Here is a 19,490-nt window from a genome sequence, read left to right as displayed (position 1 = left end):
GGGAGGTGTGACCTCTACACCCAGGAAAGGCTTAGTTTCTGGGCTCAGGGAGCAAAAGCAGCAGGCCGGTGTGTACTAGTCAGGGAACCCACCAGAGGCTGGTCGTTTTTCAGGGGGCATCTCTAAGATGCCCTCTGACTGTATTTTCATTAAATCCCACACTGGCATCAGTGTGGGTTTAATGTGCTGAGAAGTTTGATACCAAACTTCTCAGTTTTCAGAAAAGCTATTATGCTGCTGTTGAGTTCGTAATTACAAACTCCCGGCACCATATACTCTTAATAGCATTACTGCACTTACACTGTCTAAGAATTGGTCTAGACACTGTAGGGGTACAGGGCTCATGCACCTCACCACTGGTATAGCGCACCCAGCTAGAAGGGTGGCTGACCTATGCCAGGGCAGTGGGATGTAGGCATGGCACACAGGGATGTGTGCCATGCCGACTTCACTTTATTCTACACCAAAATACACAGCCTACAATAGCAGTGTGTGTAAATGTACAGGGCCTCTAAGGGTGGCACAATAAATGTTGCAGTTCTTATAGGCCTTCCCTGGCCACAGTGCCCTTGGCACCTTTTACAAGGGACTGACACGTGGACAGAGAGGAGCCAATTGGTAGAGTTTAGGTAAAGAACAGAGGCCCTAGGAACCTGATTGGCAGGGACCCAGGGCACATTAAGTCAAAGTGCATCAGTAGTCTAGCAAAAAGCGTGTTGGGGGGTTTACTGCAACAGAAACCCACTTTCCTACACTTGGGTGTAACCTTTTGAGGAAGTTCACTCATGGCTTGCCACGGTGGCACTAGGGTGGCCAGGTCAGGAGTGCTGAGGCCCAATGTTATCCAATGAGGGATAGGGGGCCTCCGGTTGTGCCGCTGCGGGTGCATTTTGTGTGCTAACTCGGATCCCTCTTTGCCCTGAGCCTAACACCAAGGGCTTTGCTCGAATAACCTTGTGTCCTACTCATGAGCAGCCACCAACCAGAGGCCTCCTATCCCCCATTGGATAACATTAGGCCTCAGCACTCCGCTGCCCTAGTGCAGCTGAGAGTGCTTTGAGAGTGCATCTACGACTCTGGGGAGCCCTGGTTCTAACCCCAGAAACCCAACTCCTATAAATAAGTACATAACTGTAAACCGATAACTTAATATCCTACCATAGGATTGCATTAACTACTTTTCTTAAAATCTGTTTTTAAGTGTGGAGTTGGTTTGTATGAAAATTTGAAAAATTGCAAATGTACAAAAACTGTATTGCTTACCTTTTCTCTAGGAAATTTCCCAGTGTGATATCCAGGCATATCACACTAAGTAGAAAAAGAAATCCATAAAGTAACTTGTAAAGTAATCAAAAGTAATCTAACCGTAATTTCAACTGTATTCAAAGCAAATATAGCACCTTATTTTGCATGTGATTACAACGCAGTTGTTACAACGACTGCATTGTTACATCGCAGTATATTACAACGCAAGTTGTTACTTTGACTTGCTGTAAGGGGGGGGGGTTGCTGGACTTAGGAATAGTATAATTTACTATTCCAGCTCCAGTGTGCGCAACAGTAGGGAAGGTGTTGGAATAGTAAATTATACTGTTCCTTAGGTTAGCACGCCCTCTACAGCAAGTCGATGTAACGACTTGCATTGTAATGTACTGCGATGTAACAACGTGGTCGCTGTAACAAATGCATTTTAATGAATGCAGTGTAATGGCTGTCTCTCCCATTCAAAGCATTTACAAACCTGTAACAAATACATTTTCATTAAGCCTGCTTGTATTGTTCAACCTGCCTTGAAAAGTACTATTTACACTTACCTGTGCCAGGCTTGCTAGGTTCTACGTAATAAATACAACTAAATAATATTTTTATACAAATTGGTCTGAGCTCAGTCCGAGTGTGTGACGTAATTTCTTGCCTGAGTGTGTACAATAAATGCTTAGCACTACCCTCTGATAAAGCCTTACTGCTCGCCCACACTACCACAAATAGAGAGTATGGTATTATCTACATTTACCTCTGCCTACCTTTGGGGTTCCAATGGACTCTGTGCACAATGTATAGTATATATATAGAGCCAGCTTCCTACACAAGCCTACTAATTCAAAGTTAAAACATGGACCAAAGCAGCTAGTTATGCATCTGAAATTCTAGGTAAGTATAACTCTCTCACTCAACGCTCCTGCAGACCCCCCTCCATCCAGGATTGTATAGCGTCAACTTAGTCCCAGCAGAGGCACTTTGATCTTCCGCAAAAATTCAAAATCTCCCTTCCCTATTGGCTACTGCAAATGCCCCTCCCTTCAGTGTCTTGCAGTGTTCCCTCTATCCAGATCCCTATACCTCTCCCCATAGGCCTCTGCAGTATCCCCTATTCCAAGCCTCTTCTCAGCCCTTGCTAAAAATGTATTGACCATAATGCCAATGAAAATTCAAAATCAAGTCTATCTCACACAAAGCTGCAGGTAAACCTATCCCCGTCATTAAGTGGATTATGCTTGATTTGGGTTTCTTTCAAATGGCACTTGTGCTAGTTTACTTTTTCCACACTTGATTCATTAAGAGGTAAGAGCTAGTGAGTGAATTTCTTAGACATAGAAGCGTGTCCTCCCTAAAAATTAAGCCGCACACCGACAGTTTAAATAATGTGCCCTAGATGCATGAGCCATAATTACCCCAGGGTTGCGCCAACATCATGTTACCTGTTAAACCCACCAGTGACTTGCCCTTTCAGTGATTTTACTAGCTGTTCGGCAGCAGAATTGGGTATGCTCAGAGATTTCTACTGTGGCGGAGCAGGGGGAAGAGATGTCAAGAGGCTACGACCAGAATGGTGAGCGGGATAGTGTGTTGAATTTTAAGTTTCATTTTGAAATAGAGATTTGAACACCCATTCATGTTCAAATACTCGATAACAAATATGCACAAAGTGCTTGCCTATGTGAAGTGAGAAACAGTGGCAGCTGTAATGGGAATCAGCAAAAATGTTGAAAATGTCTGCCAAAGTCAAGAGCTTTTGTTTGTAAGGAAGAATTTTAAGTTTGATTCCAAAAAGTGCATATCCGGTCTGTTGCAACAAGACATTCAAAGTGACACATGCGAATACTTAAACTGGTTGTTGAAAGTCAGACCGCTGAATATTTATTTTTCTTTTGAAAGGTGCCGAACGTGTGATCACCTTAAAGTTGGAGATTCCAGGATCCATGCCGCCTCTCATCCAGGAAATGTTAGAAAACTCTGAGGGACTTGAAGCAGGCTCCCCAAGTCCAGATGAGGATACAACAGAGCACAGCCCCACCATCTCAACAAGCTCGGCGGACAACCGCAGCACTGGGGAATCTCCTCCAGTGAAGTAGGAAGTTGATTGACTTTTTAAGACATTCATAAGAACAAACCTTACACACAGCTAGGAAAACCACTCCGTGCTTGGTTTCCAGAACATGAAAATAGGAAAATGACCAATATGTTCTACTTATAAATAAATCTATATATAATATAAATATATATATATATATATACACTACTCTGTGTTTAAACACAACCTTCTCCTGGACTATTAAAAACTATAAACAAAAATCCACAATAGTATATGAAACGCTGCGGTTTCACACAGGAAACAAGATATTTTTCTGTACTGCTCAAGACTGCATGACATGATCGATTCGGAAACTGGTTTAAATGTACCTTGAGGACATTGTACATACAACTCTGGAGTGTTTCTTCTTGAATGGATGTTTTTGGTGCTTTCCTTTAGTCTTGCATAAAATGACAGACATTGAGCTAACAGAATGGGCCACCAGAAAAAGACTGAGTGTCAATTCAATCAGAGTGGGCTTTCTTTTTGGAGGGTGGAATACTTGAGGGGGAGGAGAAGCCTTTTCCTCTGTGTGATATCAGCGATTACATTTTGTTAAGTTCTATCGAAAGTATAAGGACAAATTCAATGCACTAGCATCAGAAGCAAAGTCTTCTGCGTCTTTGTGAACTGCAAGTTCAAGTAATCAAATGTGATTTGTTGGTTCATCACTTTAAAAATGTTTATTACAGGGTGGGTGCAGTAAAATATTTCTTACTACATTCACAGGGAAGATAGCCTCCAAGGTACAGCATTTATGTAATGTGATCTTTTGTTTACTTGTTCACAAGCCATTTGGAATACTTCGCAGGAGGCGATGGGCTTGACCACTACCTATCATGGGGCACAGTGTGTCCCATTTAACTATGTGTCGCAGGGAGGAGTGTTGGCTGAAAAGTAAGGGAGTGTGTTCAGTCCGCCCAGTATCCTGAAGCCGATACGGAAACTCTCACTCTCGTGAACCACCCCTCAGAGCTTCTTCGGCCTCATTCAAAGCACTACTAGGTTTTGAAAAGGGGCATACTTTAGCAAGTCCGTGACGTACCGTCACCGGCTCGGTTTGTACATTCAGATTGTTTAACAATACTTTCTATGTTCATATACTGTTTACCTTTTTCCATGGAGTCTCCTGGCAAAGAATAAAATATATTTATTTTACTGTTGTGTATGCTCTTCGTTTGTGTACAAATCACACTGCAGGCAAGGTGCTTCAGATTTTTTCTTTTTTTTAATGTTTCAACTTCATTTCAAAAAGCAGGTTTGCAACCATGACAGTTAAAATGTGTGCTTTTAGCACAGCAGTCTAAAACATTTCTACAAGCCAATCAGACACATACATGAACATTTCAATGAGTAAAAAAGAGCATAAAAGTGTATGTGGAACAACAAAATGTTAAAAGGTCTACACAATAATAAAAACCATCAATTACGCGATCACATAAAATAAGCCAAATGTACAAAAGTTTGCGACAGGAGGGACAAAAGGACTACACAAGATATTGTCGGAAATTTGTGTGTGCTTTTTCAGCACTTAATTAAACATATCAAAATCATCATCTTCGGACTCTGTAAAATATTTCACTTCTTTTCTGGCTCGGCCGGACCGCGGCTGTCGCTCCGTCGTGCTTTCGGAGGCAAAGTCGGCCGGTAAGATCTCTCCATCGGAATCATTGTCAAAGGAAGTCTTCTTCGATTTCTGAAAATTCAACATGGAAAAGTGAATCTACAATAATCAGAACTAAACTTTACTTTGGACTGTGCATACATATATAAAGGGAATCTACAATAATCAGAACTAAACTTTACTTTGTGTTTTGGACTGTGCATAAATCTATTCAAACAAGCCCAAAGATGTTCTCGAGTAGCCACAACCCAGGTTTTCACCAGATCCTATGAAGATCTTTACAGTTCAACCGAAAACGTAGTGCGTGCACTTTTTACTTGATTTAGATTCCACTATTTAAAAAAAGAAGCAGTCCAAGTGTCTGAAATCCATTAACACAGGTTATGACAGGCACCCTTGAGCTCTGCCCTACGCCATCTGCCCGTGACCTTGATGCATCGGTCATCAAGCTCACAGGTAAAAGTGCAAAGGGAGCAAGCACATGGGTTTTGTTCCAAAGCCACACAGTACAATTCACTTCCCCCCATGCTCACAGAGAACAACCTGCAGGGCCGGACTTGCCCTAGCAGGCATCAGGTGTTTACCATGAAGCTGAAAGGGTGGAGGCCGGTTTTGTTACTCGGGGTCCATTCTGCAGCAGTACTGCAATATCAGCCCCCAGTAACCAAAAGCAGTAATGCTTCATACCTGCAGAACTCCCCCGACCTTTCCCGGGGACTGGTCCAACAAAATTGCCAGGCCTGCTTTGGGTTCTCAGTCCAGCCCCGATAACCTCCGGTCAATCTACAGATTCATGAAACAAGGTCTGCGCATGCAGCCATCAATCGCAGGTCAGGTTCAGTAGTGCACGGTCTTCTATGAGATCACACTTCTTCCGCCCCTCCAGGTCACAGGACAGTTAGTGAACCTCACACTGCCGCAGGCCTATGGCTCTGAGCACACTCTAGATTAGAGTGATAGTAGATCAAAATAAACATCAGGATACCAGGTTCACATACAGTGGAGTACGAGGCAAATGTGCAATACCATTCTTGTCCCAACAAGATATGAAAATAAAGCACCATCAGTGAAAATGTATATCAACCCTGATTCTAGCCCATATTTAAATCTGTAAGGTGTCTGGGAGAGAGAGATGAAAGGTAGCTTTTAATGGTGAATGCTGCCCATGAGGTGTGAACATACTCTGTGTTCCTCTAATGCACACAATCATCCCCTACAATTGAAACTTTGGTTAACGAGTGCATTGACGCACTTTCAGACTGGGCTATAAAACAATCCAGTCCGGATTAAACACTGATGTGCTGTGGAATCTGAGATGAGGGACTGCCTTTTCTCTAGGACCAACAGTTTCTATTCCTCCCCAGAAAAGTATAAGGAGTACTTACTTTTGTAATTACTGCTATAAAACAATGTTGTGTAGTTCCTAATAATACATAGGATCTGCGCGTCTAGGCAACATAAAGTAAGGGATTGATGTCCAGACTGATTACAGACACCCCCAAAGGATATGTTAGCCTTTAGACCAGCTAGCTCACAGTGCCACCATAAACCCCCTAACTTAACCAAGAAGCCAATAGTTTCTGGCAACTATCGAACAGGACAACCCTTGATCCTTCAGGGATCGTGGAAACAGTGCAGTACTCTTTGCTCGGTTAATTGTGCTCACTTAGTCTCAGAGAGATACACAAAATAAACAATGGGGATGTTTTCAATAAGCATTTATTGAACCAGCGTCATTCTAGTATAAAACATGTTTGCTGCAACAATCAGACAGAAACAGATACATAATATTACAAGTACCAACAGAGTAAATTAAAGTCAGAATTCTGCCATGGTGCTAAAACAGTAAATATATGCAGGAATTTCGATACATGGCAGTAATCTACCATACTCTTACGATTCAAACCCTAAGTGTACCTAGCACGCATGTGGGTGTTAAGCGAAGAATCCCCTAGGAAAGAGACAACTCCATTACCTGATGGGAGAGAACAAAGGACTGTCTTGGTCTCGAGTTAGACACCCCGCAATGGTTGTCAGTCAACGGCATGCTGGAGTTTCTGCAGGCCGGGACCTCAGAGTCTATTGGCAGCGTGAAACCTTCTCCTCTGGTTTCCCAGCAAAGAGGTCTTTCTTTTATACCCACAAAATCCACTCAGGGGTTCTAACTAGATATAAAATGGCTTGCCATTATGTGTAGTGGACGTCTTGTCCAAGGAAGACGTTAGCGTTGACTTTGGTACAGAGGTATTATACATAAGATGTTAATTCTGCTGTGTATGTCCTGGGCAGGGGATTAAGGTATGATACTAGGAATTCTCATGTATAATAAATGAGAATAGCTTCGGAGAAAACTGATCGACATTTATTCAGCACAACTAGGTAAAAGTTCAGTGCTGGATCGGTTATGTAGCACAAGGGAAGACAAATGTAGGTAAAAGGCCTACACCAGGGGGCGCATAAGAACACATTTTAATAGGGGACATCAGAAGACATCTGCTCCAGCATTCGCATAATCTCCTTTTCGTGGTTTGCTTAATTTACCCTGCATTTTCTCTTATGTTGCTATGATCATGAGGTTACTGCTTCCTTTTGGCTCCGCTTAAGTCTCCAGATATTTCCTGAATATGCACACAGCAAGTACTTGAAGCTTCCAACTCGATCTGCTATTTCTGTGGAAGTGCTAGTCCAGAGGTAGCAAGCAGCAGACAGAGTAGCTGTTTCTAAAGCCCATCAAAAGTACCTAATGTAGTTATGTCGCATGCAAATGTTTTTCAGCTTTGCATCCTCACATTGCACACCAACTCAAAATGTCTCTCCTCTACCCTTAACCCCTTGTGTGCTTGTGACGGAACCGCTCCGTCACAAGCCTCGGGTGAGCTGTGCTTGTGACGGAACGGTTCCGTCACGGCCCGCTCGGCGCGCCTGCGCGGCGCGTTCCATTGAGCGGGCACGTTCGTGACGGAACGGTTCCGTCACAAGCACAGCTCACCCGCGTGCCGTGACGGAGCGGTTCCGTCACAAGCACGTGACCGCCGCGCGGCCGCCCTACCCCCTTAGCGCTGCGGCGGAATAGCCGCCGCATCGAAGGGGTTAACATCCTTCATGATGGACTTAAATCATCCAACTGTTGCCTCTCTTTCTTTCAAATGACTCTCTACATACACTCCATTGCCTGCAAGCCTCTTCTTCAAGAGTGTAGATCACTCGAAGTTACATGCAGGTTTGCCCTCATTTCCATTACTATGTTTCTCAAAATGTCCACACTCATTTTCACAGATTACAGAATCAGTAGGGGAAAACAACACTATAAGAAGTAAACAGACCATGACAACCAATCAAGGAAAAGCATTTAATGAAGATAGATGAATGATTGTGCATAAAAAACTGTCCAAATTTCACTCTAAACTGACCTAAATATAGGCTACACAACACAGAATGGTGATGTTCACCTTCAATGAGCACAACAATCTTTGTCTTACTTCTCAAACAATTTTTTCCATCTGACAGATCTTCATGAACCTTGGCATGCTGAAACCTAACTAACTGAGTTAGTAGATTGTCAAGTTTCATGCAAATCAACCCAAGTTATTTACCTTCAGTAGAGATCTTTCTGATGGATGGTCTATCCACCTATAGATTCTTCAACTTTTGACTATACAAGGGACTAGACTTGATCAGGCAACTTTTCCATAGCTCTTCCAGGCTGTTAGAGGGCGCTGACCTCACCTAGGTGCCAAAAACGACACCATTGTGGCGTCACTGGAGCCACAAAAGAGCTCATAGTGGCGTCCTGAAGTCATTTTCCCATCTATTTCTCCACACCATCAAGGCAGAAGGAGAAGACCAACACCAATTCTGTAAAGGTGCAGTGCAACCAAACAAAATAGTTTATCTTTAGGTGTAATTTGACAGCTTGAGGAATTTTCTAGATTCATGTGCTATGCGTTATTCTGACATCTAGTGGATGGGTCCTGAATTCTCCAATTTTTTGTAGTCCCTCTTCAGTTTTTGTTTTTTGTTGTTGGGTGTTGATGGATCCACCATTCCGTGTTTCCTTCGACGTTGTACACCCTCATCCTAAAGCTTCAGCTCTTGGTCGGCATCTTCAGATTCTTTTTTTTTTTTTTTTAGCTAGCTTTTTGTGTAGTGTACCAAAATGAGTAAAACCGTATATAAAGTCCAGGCGGCCCTTGTCAGCTTATAGGGCTTACAACAATAATTCCAAATGCTCTATTTTGTAGTAGTGTGGGCGGGGAGTTTAGGATTATCAAAGCACAGTGTTAAGCATTTGTTGAACACACAGCGTCAATAAATTAGACACACTCATGAAGAAACTCTAGACCAATTTTGAAAAATAACAGGTATTTTTATTTAAGTTGTAACACCAACCACTTTGTATATCGCTAAGTACTTTGAGTTATCAATTTTCACAGCTAAGCAAAAATGCTAAACAAATGCGTTTTTATGTGGTAATGCTTTCCAATGAGAAATTAACAGCTGACCTGGTAGCAGCCCCGCCGGCAAGTCTGCATCCCTCGTCGAAAACTGTGCCACAGTCGACTCGTCCTGCAGCTGTTGACTCCAAAAACCTGAGAGGACTGCCTGCCTTCGAAAAAGCCTCAAGAACTCCCATGAACAGTTGACCTGTTCTGAAGAAACTCCAAAAGAGAAGACTGATTCCTCTGGAACTGCCAAAACCTGACAATCAAAGTTACCACTGTGCCTGTTGCCTCCAGCCTTAGTTTGTGTGGGCCAACGGTGCCAACAAGGTTCCCCAGCCCTCCAGAGCTTGAGTTCATTGTTATTTCATCCCTCCGGACTCTCCAATGTCACCTGCAGCCTTTGCATACAGGCCCCCTCAACTGCAACAGTTCCGGTAAGGAAAAACCTGACACCTAAGGACATCTCGGCACCCGTCGCCCATGCGCCTTGGAGAAGTGGACCAAGATGTGTCAGCGAGCACTGCAAGGTCTGAGTCCACTTGCTGGTTCAGCCTGACTGGCTTCCTAACCAGAGCCTGCAGACTCTTTACAGTGACTGGTCCTCACTGAAACGCATTGGGCTCCCAATGCGGATTTGAACTTGCAGCCAGCTGCCCCGTGCTGCTAGTGTTCTACTGTTGGTTCTGCCCTGGAATTTGCCCACCACTCACCTCAAATCCTGGGGATTGGTCCTGTATGTCAATGTACTGTACCTGTTTGCATAACGTGTTCTTCCTTCCATAGGATAACATTGCAGAACTCTGAAACTGAACTATGTACATTTTTTTAAAAGTGAAAAGAATGTAAATTTAAAAGGAATATGCTACTTACCAGTATGCATCTGTTCTTGGCATAGAGGGCTGCAGAGTGGTACATTATGAATAGATCGCCATCTGGTGTTGGGCTCGGATGATTGCACTTTGTTTTTCTCTTGGAGAGTCTTTTGTATCTTGGTGACTCCTCCCTTGGTTGGTAGTGCGCATGGGCATCGGCTCCATCCTTAGATTGTTTTGCCATAGTAGGGTTAGATGGAGTAGTATAGTAGAATACAGATAAGAATGCCCATGTAAATGTATCTAAATAAGATAATGTTGGAACAGACACAGGTTTCCGGGGAGGCTGGGAGGGCATGTACCACTCTGCAGCCCTCTATGCCAAGAACAGATGCATACTGGTAAGTAGCATATTCCGTTCGAGGCATATGGGCTGCAGATGGTACATTATGAATAGACTATACAGCAGTTCTCTCCCTAGCGGTGGTCGCCCGTATCTATTGCAACTGTTTGAAACAAGGTTTTTAATACTGCTTGTCCCACTCTAGCCTGTTGTGTTGTGTGCACATCTACACAATAGTGTTTTGTGAAGGTGTGCGGTGTAACCCAGGTAGCTGCTTTGCATATGTCATCTAGTGGAATGTTCCCCAAAAATGCCATAGATGCTCCTAGTTTACGTGTAGAGTGAGCTCTAGGAGGAACAGTTAATGTTCTCTTTGCCTTTAAGTAGCATATTTGAATGCATTTTACAATCCATCTGGCAATGCCCGCTTTGGAGATGGGATTGCCTTTATGTGTAGGAGAAAACGCAACAAATAGTTGTTTTGTCTTTCTGAAAGTTTGTGTCCTTTCTATGTAGTACAATATGGCCCTTCTAACATCCAATGTATGTAGGGCTCTTTCTGCTACAGTTTGTGGTTTTGGAAAGAAAACCGGTAATTCCACTGACTGATTGATGTGGAATGCTGAAATTACTTTTGGTAAGAATTTTGGGTTTGTTCTAAGAACCACTTTGTTTTGGTGTAACTGCATGAATGGTTCTTGAATCGTAAAAGCCTGCAGTTCACTTACTCTTCTAAGTGACGTGATAGCTATGAGGAATGCCACCTTCCATGTGAGGAATTGTATTTCACACCTATGCATAGGTTCAAATGGTGGCCTCATTAGTCTGGTAAGTACTATGTTGAGATTCCAGACTGGGGAAGGTGGTCTTCTTGGTGGAATGACTCTTTTGAGTCCTTCCATGAAAGCTTTAATTGCTGGTACTTTAAACAGTGAAAGATGTTGCCTGTTTTGTAGGTACGCCGCTATGGCTGCGAGATGAACTCTGATAGAGGTATATGCCAAGTTACATTGCTGCAAGTGTAGTAAATAGCAAATGATTTGTTTAGTGGATGCGTCCAGAGGGTTGATGTGCTTACTGTTACAGTGTATAGCAAACCTCTTCCATTTTGCTGCATAGCATGCTCTGGTGGTAGGACGTCTTGCTTGTTTAATGATTTCCATGCATTCTGGAGGTAAATCTAAATATCCAAACTCTATGACCTCAGGAGCCAGATCGCTAGGTTCAGTTGTTTGGGATCTGGGTGCATTATTTCTCCATGGTTCTGTGTAAGATGCATGGGTAATAATTTTAGCTTTTGATGTGGTACTTGTGAGAGTTGTAGCAGCGTGGTGAACCACGGCTGTCTTGCCCACGTGGGTGCCACTAGTATCATTGTCAGTGAGTGTTGCTGCAGTTTCCGAACCAGTAACGGAATTAGTGGTAGAGGAGGGAACGCGTAAGCAAATTTGTTGGACCAATTTATCCATAGTGCATTGCCCTGGGACCGTTGGTGTGGGTACCTGGATGCAAAGTTTTTGCATTTTGCGTTCTGATGGTTGGCAAACAGATCTATCTCTGGTTGCCCCCATTTTTGGAAGAATGGCTGCAGTATTTGGTCGTGCAGCTCCCATTCGTGTATCTGTTCTGACTGTCTGCTTAGGATGTCTGCTATCTGATTTTGAACTCCTGGTAGGTGTTCCGCTAACAGGTAGATCTTTTGAGGAATGGCCCATCTCCATATGTCCTGTGCTAGTTTGGATAGTTGGAGAGAGTGTGTCCCCCCCTGTTTTTGAATATAATACATTGCAGTCATGTTGTCTGTTCTGATCAGGACTGCTTTGCCCTTTATTTGTATTTGGAAAGCTTTTAGTGCTAGAAATACTGCTAATAATTCTAGGTAGTTGATGTGCAGTTTCTTTTGCTGCACACTCCACTTCCCCTGCACTGTGTATTTGTCCATATGCGCTCCCCATCCGGAGAGCGATGCGTCCGCTGTTATCATCACTTGTGGAATTGGCTCTAGGAACGACCGTCCCTTGGAAATGTTTTCTGTGTTCCACCACTTCAGAGAGCGATACGTCCAGTCGTTTACCAACACCAGATCTGTAATCTGACCTTGAGCCTGATTCCACTGTGTCGCTAGACACTCCTGTAGTGGACGCATTTGTAGCCTTGCATGTGGTATTAGCAGTATGCAGGAGGACATCATGCCTAATAGTTGCATAAACACTCGTGCTGGTAGTGAGTGTTGTGGTTGAAATCTTTGTATTAACCCGACCATGGTCTGTATCCTGATTGGGTTGGGGTATGCTATTGCCTTTTCTGTGTCTATCGTAGCCCCCAGGTATTGCTGAATCTGGTTTGGTTGCAGGTGTGATTTCTTGTAGTTCACCGTAAACCCTAGGTGGTGCAGCAATTGAATTGTCTTCTGTGTGTTGTGAAGACATTCCTCTTTTGACTTGGCCTTTATTAGCCAGTCGTCCAAGTATGGGAAGACATGTATTTGTTTTCTTAGGTGTGCTGCCACCACAGCTAGGCATTTTGTGAACACTCTCGGTGCTGTTGTGACACCGAACGGAAGGACTTTGAACTGATAGTGTTGTCCTTCTAAAACAAACCTTAGGTATTTTCTGTGGGCTTTGTGAATTGGGATATGAAAGTAAGCGTCTTTTAGATCCAGTGTAGAAAGAACGTCCCCTTTCTTCAGTAAAGGGAGTACTTGTTGGAGCGTGACCATGTGGAAATGCTCCGAATTTATGTAAGCATTGAGAGGTCTGAGGTCTAATATTGGTCTTAGGGACCCGGCTTTTTTGGGGATTAGGAAGTATAGAGAGTATACTCCTGTTCCTTGTTGATCTTTTGGGACCTTCTCTATTGCATGCTTTTGTAGAAGTGCTAGTACTTCTTCTCTTAATAATGTCAGATGATCTTGACTCATTGGACGCTGTTTGGGGGGGATGTTTGGTGGGGTAGCTGTGAGTTCCAGGCAATAACCATGTTGGATAATTTGTCTCACCCACTTGTCTGATGTGATGTTTTCCCAAACAGGTAGGAACTGTGCTAGGCGTCCCCCGACCGGTGTTATGTGGTCTGGGGGGAGTTCTATGAAGTCACTGTTTTGGGGTTGAGGCGTTGCGGTTGTTATTATTTCCGCGGCCTCTACCCTTGTTGTTGTTACCTCTGTAACTTCCTCTTGAATTACCTCTGGGTGATGTTGGTGTGAAAGAGGTGGATTGCTGATTTGTTCCTGTATTCTTTGAGCCCCCTCTATAGGTGGATCTACGAAAGGAACCTCTTTGTGTTGGCTGTTGCAATGCTCCCATTGACTTAGCCGTTTCTGTATCTTTTTCCATTTTCTCTAAGGTCTCATCTGTGCTTGAACCAAACAGTGTCTTTTGATCAAATGGTTTGTTCAGTAGTGCCGTTTGTACTTCCTGTTTGAATCCTGAGATTCTAAGCCATGCATGTCTCCTCAACATTACACTGGTGTTTATGGATCTTGCTGCAGTGTCTGCTGCGTCTAGGGCGCACTTAATGGAAGTATTAGTTATTATTTTACCTTCCTGTATTAACTGATCTGCCTTTTTCTGATGTTCCTTGGGGAGATGTGTGATGAGTTTTTCTAATTCATCATAATGTGCCCTGTCATAACGTGCGAGTAATGCTTGTGTATTGTCTATACGCCAGCTATTTGCCGCCTGTGATGCTACTCTTTTGCCTGATGCATCTATTAATTTTGACTCTTTATCAGGTGGAGGAGCCTCTCCTGTAGATAATGAGTTTGCTCTTTTACGAGCGTTTGAGACCACCAGCGAGTCCAGGGGTACATGTCCTTTAATAAAGATTGGATCCTTTGGAGCCGCCTTATATTTTTTATCAATTCTTGGGTTTAACACCCTAGCCCTCACTGGGTCTTTGAATATTTCTTCTGTATGACTGAGAAGACCCTTCAACATAGGAAGAGTACCTGATGTTCTTTGTGCGTTAGGTAGCGTCTCTAACAGGAAATCCTTAATTTGGGGTTCTGTATGTATATCTACCTTATGATATTTTGCTGCCCTATTAATGAGCTGCGCAAACCCTGTGTTATCATCAGGTGGTGAAGGCTTTGAGGGATATAACTCTGGGTCGTTGTCTTCATCTGACCCTACGTCATAATTTTCCCATGGGTCCTCCTCATCTGGGATGGTTTCGTCATCCCCTTGAGGTTCTCCCTCCCCTAGATCACTGTCTACATCAGACTGAGGTGTAGATGGTCTTGGTGTGGAAGGTGTAGGAATATTTGGCATAGTGTGAGGAATAGGAGAAGAGGGTGTGACTTTATGTCTAGGAGAAGTAGGAGGAGTTGTATTTGTCCCCAGTGTTCTCTTTTTTGAAGGAAGAGATTTATCTTCTGTCTGTTCATTCTTTCTCTTCTTCGTCACAACTTTGCCAGTTTGCGGATCGATAAACAAGATCTTTTGTTTGGGATCTGTCTGTTGCTCCTGAATCGGTACCGAAGGCCCTGGTTCCGAAAGGTGCTTATGTTTTCGATCGTCATTGTTTGGTGCTTTCTGCACCGAGTGTCTACTCGATTCCGACTTCCTGGGTATCGAGTGAATCTTGGACGACGAACCATGTTTATGTTTCGACATGGAATGTTTCGGTACCGAGCTTTCCCTTGTATGTAGCCTCGGTGTCGAAGTCGATGTCGCCCTTTTCTCGGATCCGACATGGTGGGAGTCCGAGTGTTTCGGTTTCAGTTTCGGTTTCGTTGCCGGGCCCGAGGGCGGGGCGTCGGAAACTTTTTTCTGCGGTTTGACCGGGCTCGAAGGCGGGGTCGTTACCGCACGGGGTCGGTTTTTCGGTAAGGGGACGTCGTCACTCAAGGTTTGTTGCTCGTTGAGTTCTTCAACCTCCGACTGGTCCCCTTCCGACCCCGACTGATCCTCTTCTTCTTCCATTAGCTCGTCTCCGAACAGCTCCGGGATCGCCTCCGACTGCATTCTTGAAACCTCGTGTCTTCGAGCTCGACGATTTCTAATCGTTAGCTTGGAGGAGAATGCTGCGCAGGCTTCGCAGTCCCTGGATTCGTGTTCAGGCGATAGACAGAGGTTGCACACCTCGTGTAGGTCCTTGTGTGGGAACTTAGCACCACACGTTGGACATTTCTTGAATGGAGTCCTTTCCATGGACTCCGGGCTTGACTGCGTCGAGAAAGTTCTCCTGTTCGTCGACGTAGGTCTAAGTTTTTTCTTCGATTTTGAATTTGCAACGCGTCGGAATGGAAATGAAACGTGTTCGATAACAATACCGTCGAATTGGAAAGGGAATACGCGCCGATTAATCACTTTTCTCTGAAGTTGATCTGGAGCGTCTCGATCCTCATCCGAACCCGATGGCGGAAAAAAACAATCTAAGGATGGAGCCGATGCCCATGCGCACTACCAACCAAGGGAGGAGTCACTAAGATACAAAAGACTCTCCAAGAGAAAAACAAAGTGCAATCATCCGAGCCCAACACCAGATGGCGATCTATTCATAATGTACCATCTGCAGCCCATATGCCTCGAACACTTACTTACCTGAATGATTCCTCTGATGCCTAAATATAAAGATACTTGCTATTTTTATAAATTGGTGTGGATCTACTCCTTGAGTTGTGTGTGTCATTGTGTGCATGTGCAATTGTCTTGAACTCCTCTTGTGTTAAGCCGAAGCTGCTCAACCACACTACCCCCATAGAGCACTTTGGGATTGCATAGCAAGCCTTGTCCACTCATGAGGAAACCCCTGGACTTTCCATATGGTATTGAATAGGCTACTTACCAGTATGCATCTGTTCTTGACATGTAGGGCTGCTGACATTCATATCTGTGCATAGATCGCCGCCTAGTGTTGGGTCCGGATGATTGCACATTGTTGTCCTGGAAGAGTCTTCGAAGTATCACGAGATAGGTGGCTCCTCCCCTGGACTACAGTGCGCATGGGCATCAACTCCATCCCCAGATTATTTTTAGCCATTGTGGCCAAGATGGAGTGAAACTCAGTGAATGATGACCATGCTATGAGTATATGTGAATACTGCAGCTGCTACAGGCGCCGGGGAGGAGGGCGGGCGATATGAATGTCAGTAGCCCTACATGCCAAGAACAGATGCATACTGGTAAGTAGCATATTCGGTTCGAGGCATGTGGGCTGCTGAATTCATATCTGTGCATAGAATACATAGCAGTCCCTACATTAGCGGCGGCCGCCCGTGCCAGCTGCAGCTGTTTGAAAAAACGTTTTGAGAACAGCCTGCCCTACAGCTGCCTGCTGTTTGGAGTGCACATCAACACAGTAATGCTTAGTAAATGTGTGTGGGGTAGACCATGTGGCTGCTCTACATATGTCTTCCAAAGGAATGTTTCCAAGGAATGCCATAGAGGCCCCTAACTTCCTGGTGGAGTTGGCTCTTGGCGGAATGGTAAGAGTGCGTTTTGCTTTTAAATAGCAGATCTGGATACATTTAACGATCCACCTAGCAATACCAGCCTTGGAAATAGGGTTACCTTTGTGGTGCGGTGCAAAGGCGACAAAGAGTTGCTTAGTTTTCCTAAAATCCTTGGTCCTATCGATGTAATACATTAGGGCCCGTTTAACGTCAAGGGTATGGAGCATCCGCTCCGCCAGTGACTCAGGATTTTGAAAGAAAACAGGTAATTCGATTGTTTGGTTGATGTGAAACTGAGACACAACCTTGGGTAGAAACTTAGGGTTAGTGCGAAGCAGTACCCTGTTGGAATGAATCTGAATAAATGGCTCTTGGATTGTGAGGGCTTGCAATTCACTAACCCTCCGTAGCGACGTAATTGCTATGAGGAAAGCCACTTTCCATGTCAAGAACTGAATCTCGCAGGAATGCAGTGGTTCAAAGGGTGGACCCATCAGCATGGTAAGGACCACATTGAGGTTCCACTCAGGAGCTGGTGGAGTCCGTGGCAGAATGACTCGTTTGAGCCCTTCCAGAAAAGCCTTGATGGCAGGCACCCTGAAGAGGGAGAGGTGCTGCCTATTTTGGAGATAAGCGGCCATTGCAGACAGATGAATGCGAATGGAAGCATAGGCCAGATTACACTTGTACAGATGGAAAAGGTAACAGATCTGAATAGAAGCATCCAGCGGGTTAATGTTGTGGCCGGCACAATAAATGACAAACCGCTTCCATTTTGCCGCATAGCATGCTCCAGTGGTGGGCTTCCTTGCCTCCCGAATGATGTCCATACAGTCGGCAGGTAAGTGCAGGTAGCCAAACTAGGACTTCAGGAGCCAGATCGCCAGGTTGAGCTGTTGCGGATCTGGGTGCTGAATGTCGCCATGGCTCTGCGTCAGAAGGCTGGGTGTGAGATGTAGCCTCTGATGCGGTACCACGGACAGTTCTAGAAATGTGGTGTACCATGGTTGGCGAGCCCACGTTGGAGCAACCAGGATGAGAGTCATCGAGTGCTGCCTGAGCTTGCGTGCCACCAGCGGTATCAGAGGTGCTGGGGGAAAAGCGTACGCAAATTTGCCTGACCAGTTCATCCATATCGCATTGCCCTGCGACTGTGGGTGTGGGAACCTGGCGGCGAAGCTTTGGCATTTTGCGTTCTCCTTTGTGGCAAACAGGTCTCTCTGGATGGCCCCACCTTTGGAAGTACGGCTGGAGTACTGATGGATGTATCTCCCACTCGTGCATCTGGTGGCTGTGCCCGCTGAGCAGGTCCGCCATCTGATTGTCCTTGCCCGGGAGATGCTCTGCCATGAGGAAGATGTTCCTCTGAATGGCCCACTTCCACATGCTCTGAGCCAGATGAGACAGCTGCGGAGAGTGTGTTCCTCCCTGCTTTTGAATGTAGTACATTGCCGTCATGTTGTCCGTCCGGATCAACACGACCTTGTTGCACAGATGTACCTTGAATGCTTTTAATGCCATGAAGATTGCCATCAGTTCCAGAACATTGATGTGCATCTTCCCTTGTTGTTGCGTCCATAGTCCCTGCACAGTGTATTGGAGTACATGCGCTCCCCATCCCTGGAGAGAAGCGTCCGTCGTCAGGATAATCTGTGGCACAGGCTCCCGGAACGGTCGGCCCTTGCAAAGGTTTCGTGGATTCCACCAATGCAGAGAGTTGTATGCCCGACCGCTCACCAACACTAGGTCTTTCAACTGGTTGTGAGCCTGAGTCCACTGACGTGCCAAGCACTCCTGAAGCGGACGCATATGTAGTCTCGCGTGCGGGACAATGGAGATGCAGGAGGCCATCATGCCTATCAACTGCATGAACACTCTTGCTGGAAGCGAGTGTTGAGGTCTGAATTTTTGGATCAGCGATTGAATGCTGCTGACTCACTGAATTCGGCTGTGCTGTGGCCGCCAGAGTGTCTATGGTCGCACCCAGATACTGCCGTATGTGGGCGGGCTGGAGGTGGGATTTTGGTTAATTCAGTGAGAATCCCAGATCGTGCAGGAGGTGAATGGTGTGGGACACGTGGTCGGCACACTGCTGGGCTGACTTCGCTTGGATGAGCCAGTCGTCCAGATAGGGGTAGACGTGGATGTTTTGTCGTCTCAGATGTGCCGCCACCGTCGCCAGGCACTTTGTGAACGCCCTGGGTGCCGTGGTGACCCCAAAAGGCAAATCCCTGAATTGGTAGTGCTGGTTTTGGATGGTGAACCTGAGGTATTTTCTGTGTGAAGGATGTAGTGGAATGTGAAAGTACGCATCTTTTAGGTCTAAAGTTGCGAGAAAGTCCCCCTGTTGGAGCAGCGGGAGCACTTGCTGCAGTGTTAGCATGTGGAAGTGCTCTGACAGGATGTAGAAGTTGAGGGGCCTGAGATCCAGGATGGGCCTGAGGGACCAGTCCTTCTTTGGAATCAGGAAGTACAGGGAGTAAACTCCTGTGCCTCTTTCCTGCATGGGCACGAGCTCTA

The 19,490-nt window shown here is 45.1% G+C and overlaps 2 protein-coding genes across 5 annotated transcripts in view; one reads left to right on the top strand and one right to left on the bottom strand.

The window, feature by feature from the left end:
- RARB (retinoic acid receptor beta) overlaps positions 1–4,510 on the top strand; it is a 336,058-nt gene extending 331,548 nt beyond the window's left edge. Inside the window, exon 8 of the mRNA XM_086942137.1 lies at positions 3,157–4,510. Within this exon, the coding sequence (XP_086798263.1) occupies positions 3,157–3,353 (197 nt within the window). The 3' untranslated portion in view covers positions 3,354–4,510. The remainder of the gene's footprint in view (positions 1–3,156) is intronic.
- Positions 4,511–4,560: 50 nt separating this feature from the next.
- The window catches only part of TOP2B (DNA topoisomerase II beta), a 683,650-nt gene continuing 668,720 nt past the window's right edge, over positions 4,561–19,490 (bottom strand). For 2 of the 4 annotated variants that reach the window (XM_086942133.1, XM_086942135.1), the window contains exon 36: positions 4,561–5,048. In XM_086942133.1, coding sequence (XP_086798259.1) covers positions 4,884–5,048 — 165 coding nt within the window. In that variant the 3' untranslated portion in view covers positions 4,561–4,883. The remainder of the gene's footprint in view (positions 5,049–19,490) is intronic. The other 2 variants (XM_086942134.1, XM_086942136.1) reach the window with 2 other exon arrangements.

The sequence above is a fragment of the Lissotriton vulgaris genome, chromosome 10 (genome assembly GCF_964263255.1).
Source record: "Lissotriton vulgaris chromosome 10, aLisVul1.2, whole genome shotgun sequence".
Lineage (NCBI taxonomy): Eukaryota > Metazoa > Chordata > Amphibia > Caudata > Salamandridae > Lissotriton > Lissotriton vulgaris.
Note: the sequence above shows the minus strand (reverse complement) of the source record. Positions and strands in the feature narration are given on the sequence as shown.